The 7,360-nt window shown below is 36.8% G+C and overlaps 2 protein-coding genes across 2 annotated transcripts in view; both read left to right on the top strand.

Annotated features, from left to right (window-relative positions):
* Positions 1 to 507, top strand: part of LOC132163177 (cation/H(+) antiporter 4-like) — a 4,526-nt gene extending 4,019 nt beyond the window's left edge. The window contains exons 4-5 of the mRNA XM_059573363.1: positions 109 to 344; positions 499 to 507. Of these exons, the coding sequence (XP_059429346.1) occupies positions 109 to 344; positions 499 to 507 (245 nt within the window). The remainder of the gene's footprint in view (positions 1 to 108; positions 345 to 498) is intronic.
* A 597-nt stretch (positions 508 to 1,104) lies between these two features.
* Positions 1,105 to 7,360, top strand: part of LOC132163176 (cation/H(+) antiporter 3-like) — a 7,468-nt gene continuing 1,212 nt past the window's right edge. Inside the window, exons 1-2 of the mRNA XM_059573362.1 lie at positions 1,105 to 2,022; positions 6,638 to 7,325. Coding sequence (XP_059429345.1) covers positions 1,105 to 2,022; positions 6,638 to 7,325 — 1,606 coding nt within the window. The remainder of the gene's footprint in view (positions 2,023 to 6,637; positions 7,326 to 7,360) is intronic.

The following is a 7,360-nucleotide window of genomic DNA, read 5'->3' as shown; positions in this document are numbered from 1 at the left end:
ATTCTGACTTCATTTTTACACAAGAAATTAAAAACCCCACTTGATTGCCTCGTCTTTTCTTTCTCTCTTTATCTCTCTCTGCGTCAAATTTCTTTGTGTGAGAGGCAGGCAGCAGCATGGCTGGAAACAATGGTAATACAAGCCGTGGCGTGATCACCATAAAAGAATGTATTGAGTTGCCCGCCACCGTCCATTCACAAGGCCTGTGGAACTACATCTATAGTGGGCCTATGCCGTCTACGCCACTGATTGAGCTGGTGATGATTGTTATTTTCACCATCACCCAAGCCTCCCATTTCCTTCTTAAGCGTTTTGGAGTCCCCAAGTTTACCACACAACTTCTTGTACGTCATCTCTTCCACCCTGTTTCTTTTTTTTGCACGTATTTACATACATTTTAGAGAAACTTCACTTTTGTACTCTTGAATTACTACCCATTTTAATATGCCTCCAAACTTTAAAACATCTTAATTTAGACTCTTGAACTTTTAATCGCAGTCAATTTGAACCTCTCTATCAAATTTTAAACGTTAAAAGTTAGACAATAACGTTTATACCTTTGACTTATTTTACAAAATTCTAAATTTAACCTTAATTTCAAATTAATTTTTTTAAAAAAATATTTTAAAAAAATTCACAAGGTGACCAACGGCCTTGTGATCCTTTTTTCAATTTTTTTTTCTTCATTTTTTTCTTTTTTAATAAAAAGAAAATTGAAGGATAATTTTGTCTTTTTAAGGGTTTTATGGGCCAAAATTGAGGGAGGTTCAAATTGACTGTAATTGAAAGTTAAAGGTTTAAATTGAGAGGTTTTGAAGTTTGTGGAGACATGTCAAAACAAGTGATAATTCAGGGGGTTCAAATTGACTGCAATTGATAGATCAGGAGTTCAAATTGAGAAATTTTGAAGTTTGTGAGTACATGTCAAAACGGGTGAAGTTTCCCCTACATTATATATATATATATATATATATATATATAAGTTTGATCAGATTTTATATGATTAATTACCAGGTTGGCATGATCCTCGGGCCCTCTCTCCTGGGACGCTTCAGAATATTCAACAGTGTTCTATTTTCCATTAAAAGTCAAGAAATAATTGATATGCTGTCTCTCTGGAGTTACGTACTCTTTTTATTTATCAGTGGCGTGAAAATGGATCTAGGAATGATAAAGAGAAGCGGAAGAAAAGCCTTGCTTACAGGGGTGGTATGCATCTTGTCGCCTTTACTAATTAGCTTGTCATTCCAAGTAAAAATCAGAGGATCTTATTGGCTAAATGAAGATGAATCATATGTACTTTCATATTTAACAGCAGTACATTGTCTAACTCCATTTCCGGTCGTTGCTTGCCTTCTTGAAGACCTAAAGATCCTGAATTCTGAACTGGGTCGATTAGCCCTATCTGCAGCAATGGTGAGTGATATGTTAAGTGTGTTCCTTTCCATCCTTGCCACCTTGGCTATAATTAGCAGGGTGCAATCTAGTGTGCTCACCGCCGTTGATTTAGGAGGACTCATCATCCTTCTTATCGTCATTGTATTTACGATTCGACCAGCAATGTTTTGGGTGATCAGGCAAACACCGGTAGGCAGGCCTGTCTGTGACACATACATTCATACCATCATGCTAATGGTCTTTGGATCCGGGTTGCTTTCTCATTTGTTTGGTATGAGTGTATTCACTGGGCCTTTCTTTATGGGTTTGGCAGTACCAGACGGACCACCTTTAGGATCTGCCATTGTTAACAAGTTCAACTACTTCATTTTGAATGTGTTTTTGCCAATTTTCGTAACTTCTTGTGGGATGAGGATAGATCTGAGTTTACTCAAATTCAATAACATGTTCATGACAATCAACGGACTCAACATTGTTTTGACTTTTTTGACCAAAATGGCGGCTTGTTTGGTTCCTCCCTTATACTTCAAAATGCCCTTAAAAGATGCTATGGCACTCGCTCTCATATTGAGCTGCAAAGGTGTAGTCCAACTCGCAGCCTATACAAGCCTCAGAGATACTAAGGTGACCATATTTCTTTTATCCCTGGCCTTTTATTTTTTAATTTTTTTTTAAAAAAATTATTCTTAGAAATTAAAAAAAAAAAATGTTAGAAATCATATTTTTATCCAACAATTAAGTATTCCACAATGATAACATGGCAATTAATTCCAACCAATCCTTGATTTTTTTTAACAGTACTAATTGATTATCAAATGGTTGCTTAAGACTACTACATCAGTATTATTAAATAGTTATAGAATAAAATTGTAGTTTCTAGCATTACTCAAAATGGAATTACCTTTTTTCTTTTTGTTTATGTTTTAGGTGCCTCTAATATAGATTAGGATGAATTAATGCCTTATTGTTATATGGAGTGAATATATATATCTGATATATCCTTTTTAACTCAAACTTACATTCCATTCCTTTCCCATTGGTAGGATAGGGCCCAAAAAAAGAAAGAAAAATTCCACCTACAATTGAGAATAATAACTAGACTGTATGTGTATTTATAAGATACCATATATGCTTCTAGTATTATAAGATACAATATATGCTTCTAGTATTCCAATATTAAATTCACTCAGTTGCATCATATGTAACTCCCACGTGACAAATAAATTCTTAATAACTCATATGCATGATAAATTTCATGTAAACCCTAAAATGATTACTTCCTTGATTTAATAGGAAAATGCTTGAGATGATATTACTTTCATTATAATACAATAACATTAAGTCTTTAAGGGGTAATTCAATTGGGTGGAGACTATGCCTTATGAAGAGGAGATCATTAACTCGACTCCCCTTTTGATTCAGCGTAACTTAGTGGGTTGCAGCGAATAACAACATTAATATTAAGCAGCGAATTGGTATTTCTAGATTTTGATTCTATCAAAGGATCTAAGAAATCTTCTTGAAAAACTAGATACTCTAGGTTTTGAAGGAAAATAAGGAAGAAATTCAATTTTGAGTAATTCTTATTAAACAAACTCAATAATAATCCAAATCTACGTTCTAAGGTTTATAAAACATGTATTTATAAGCCCACAAACCCTAAATCTAAATAAAATACGACTTAGAGTCGTATTTGTAAATCTACAAAGTGTGTCCGGATGGGACATACAACTTGTCCGTACAGGTAACTAAAAACGCGTGAAATAACATAGATGTGTCCGAACAGGCTTGACTTGTGTCCGGACGCTACTTCCAAAAACTACTTTCTTCGATGGCATGTCCGGATAGGCTGGACCCATATCCGGACATGACTTCCAAAAACTTTCTTTCAAGTCTCTTGATCTACATCATTCTCCCCAGTTCGGAGAGAATTTGTCCTTGAATTCGGTCGGTTCTTTCCATGACCCTTTGGATGCCCCGTCAACTCATTCCATTCTCATCTCCTCAAGATCAAGACAAGACAACACCCCACAATAAACGTGATACTCTTCATCATCAAGATACCTTGATGATTGCCGTGAGTGCCCCACACACCAGTTGGCAATACTTCGGGCTTGCCGTACTTCTCTCGTTCATTTTCCCTTCCACATGCCATGAAGATACTCAAGAATGGGTCAGTCGTTGTCTCCCTTCTGAACATATAATTCTCCTCATCCACATAAAACTCATCACAATTGTTATGAGAATCGGACAAGATATCGTCTATACCAAGGAAATCAACATAACCTAATTCTTCATCACTAAAATTAGGCACTTCATCTGCAATATCATACGTGGGTCCTTCCACTTCCCATTGGTCATCTTCGTCGGGTTAGAGGCCGCCAAACATGGGAAAAAACTCATCTTCTTCGTGCTCCTCCTCTAGGTTAGATGGCAAGGGTCTTTCTTTCATATCTTCTTTGTACTCCTTATTATAAGTTGGTGGGGAATCCCAATCCACGAATCCTTGCAAAGAATTTTTAACATCTTCATGTCTGAACTTCTCATTAATGAACTCGGATTCTTGCAGCTTTTCATCCACAGATTCCCTTTCCTCCTCCACAAAATATAGATTTGGTTGATGGGTTTGAGGCTCACGAATAACGTTGAAGTTGACCCGTTGCGACATTTTTGCCTCAATCAGTGCCTTTTGTCGTTGAGATTGTGCCCTACGAACGACACCCACATTATCTTCATCCACAAAGCATGGAGTTGTTTGATGGTGACGAACTTTAGGACCACCCATGATGCCAAATCGGGGTCGTGATCGTCTCTATTGGTTTCTGCAGGATCTCCTCATCATCCTCCATACGTTGCCAACGAATGGTCTTTATCTATTTCAGCAGGATCTCCACATCATCCTCCATGAGTTGCCAACGAATCACCAATTGATTTGTCATCTTTGCCGCCTCACTAGACAGCTTCTTTTTGTCGTATTTTTCTCTTTTTTCTTTAACTGGGGGTTCGTTGGGTTGTAAGTAACCTTGGAAGCCCGGGGTGTTGAGCTTGACACTTGCGTCCCATGATATAGTATGAGCTTGTGTTGTAGGAAATTTCCGCTGCACTCCGCGCCCCGCAAAAGGATTGACAGGTTCACTCTCAACAATAAATTTGTCTTCCTCTCCCGCGTACCACGGTTTGGGTTGACGATGACGAATGCTCGGACCATCCATGCCGGCGAAGTGATTGGTATAGGTAGGGACCCCGTGTTGGGTGCACGCACGCCTCTTCTTCCGCACGGTTAGACCACCAAACCTCCCATCCATGTGCTACAAACAAATCGCCAATTGCTCCTTACATGTGCACGTACACTTCGTTTATGTTTACCAGACGGTTGTCCCTTCCATTCATGGAAGGTAACTTGGGCTCTAATACCAACTGATGCAGAATAACTTAGTGGGCTGTAGTGAATAACAACATTTAAGCAGCGAATATGTATTTCTAGATCTTAATTCTATCAAATGATTTAAGAAACCTTTTTAAAAAGCTAAATACTCTCTAAGTTTTGAAGGAAAATAAGGAAGAAACTCAACTTTGAGTAATTCTTATTAAACAAACTTAATAATAATCTAAATATATGTTCTAGGGTCTATAAAACATGTATTTATAGGCTCTCAAACCCTAAACCTAAAGGAAATACAACTTAGAGTTGTATTTGTAAATCTACGAAGCCGTGTCCAGACGGGACATATCCCCTATCCGAACAGGTAACTAAAAACATATGAAATAACATAGATGTGTCCGAACAGGCTTGACCCGTGTTCGGATGCTACTTCTAGAAACTACTTTCTTCGATGGCATGTCCGGACAGGCTGGACCCGTGTCCGGACAGGACTTTTAGAAACCTCCTTTTAGGTTTCTTGGTCTACATCACCTTCCTTCCTTTCCCTCCCCTTATGCAGGCATATCATAAAAAATAATAATAATAAATAAATAAATAAAAAATTTTAAAAAAAATTACAATACACTCAGTTCTCTTTCATCTTCTTCTCCCCACCAAACCCAAACTCCCAACAATTTAAATCCTACACCCACAACCATTCTCGGTGTAGCTGATTTATTATATATCCATGCTCGGTGCCGCTTTGGAATGCCACCCTTCGTGGTGGTTTTAGCAGCATCTTGGCACGCTTCAAGAGTACCCTGGATCTGATCAACGATATATTTATTTGAAAATCTTGAATCTCAAGCATTGATGGATGATCATGATGGCTTGTAAAGACTTATTTTGAGTTTTAGATAATCCTTGTAACAAGCAGCTTTGTCAACGATCTCCCATAAATTTTTTGATCCCAAGATTACTTTAATACAGATATATAGTTGCCTTTCGTGTACCGAGGCATTTGAAATGGAATCATTCCATTTTCCATTTTCCATTTTCCATTTTCCATTTTCCATTTTCTTTTCTCACCACAAGTGACTTTAATACCAATTTGTTGGAAATCAAGGGGGTTAAAATCACATGATCAATATTCTATGGAAGATAAGTGGAGAAGAGGACAAACACACCAAAACAATTTTTTATTCCACTCACTTGAGAAAAATGACTAGCTAGATCATATATGAGTATTTATAAGATGAGTAATGCTACTTAGTAGATCGGTATACACTTATCATACAACTTAATGATGTGGCAATAAAAATCAGTTATTAAATCAACACTTGTAGAAAAAATAAATAAAAAAAGACACGTTAATTTATTTCCATAATATATCAGTTGTATGACAGGTTTATAGTAGTTTATTAAATACCATTACTCTTATAAGATACAATGATATTTCTAACTTTTCCAATATTCATCTCACTCATTTACATCATAGGTGACTTTAATATGACAAATAAATCCCATGTAACTCCCGAAATGATTATTTCAATATTTGACAAAATTATTTTCCAAATTGACTCATAGACCAAATACATGTAAGACCCTTTCACTCCATGAATCTAGAATAAATTAGAAATGACTATTGCTAAATCAAGTTTAGTAGTATAGTTAATGATATTTTTTGCTTATTTTATGAGATGATATTTCATTGTTAAGAGTGTTTTAAGGATAAGTCCTAGAATTATCCTTTGGAAGCATCATACTATTCTGCAAAATACATTTTCTAGAACATAATATTTAGTATAGTAAAAGACCATTGCTTTCTTTAACAACATCATTTGATGGGTTTCTCCAACATTTTTCATTTAAGTGCAGGCCATGGCAGACCAGTCGTACGCTTTGTCAAGTGTTAGCATCCTATTAATTGCACTTTTCGTGCCACTACTAGTGAAATATCTATATCATCCTTCAAGAAAATATGCAAGTTACCAGAAAAGGGATATTATGCATTGCATTCACAATGCAGAGCTCAAAGTCCTAGTGTGCATTCACAGGCAAGATGACATTGCTGCAATAACAAAACTACTTGAAGTCGCGTGCCCATCTAGTGAAAGACCCCTTGCTATTTATGTACTTCACCTTATCAAGTTAATTGGCCGAGCCTCTCCTATTTTTGTGTCCCACCAAATGCAAAAAAAAACTGTATCCAATAATAGTTCCTATTCAGAGAATATCATTCTCGCCTTCAATCACTTTAAACAATACAATGACGGTGTTGTATCAGTAAACATCTTCACAGCAATCTCTCCACCTAAGTTCATGCATGAGGACATATGCATCCTTGGATTGGACAAACTCACATCTTTCATAGTACTCCCGTTTCACCGAAAATGGTCCCTTGACGGTCTTGTCGAATCAGAGGACAATACCATCAGGACCTTAAATTGCAGTGTGCTTGAAGTGGCCCCCTGCTCTATTGGGATTCTTGTTGATCGTGGTCATTTAGGCCGCTCAATTGTTTCATCAGAGCCATCTTATTATGTTGCCATGATCTTCTTCGGAGGTAATGACGATCGAGAGGCGTTGTCTTTTGCAAAA

Source organism: Corylus avellana, chromosome ca10 (assembly GCF_901000735.1).
Source record: "Corylus avellana chromosome ca10, CavTom2PMs-1.0".
NCBI classification, from domain to species: Eukaryota; Viridiplantae; Streptophyta; class Magnoliopsida; order Fagales; family Betulaceae; genus Corylus; species Corylus avellana.
This window is presented reverse-complemented; position numbering and strand designations above follow the sequence as displayed.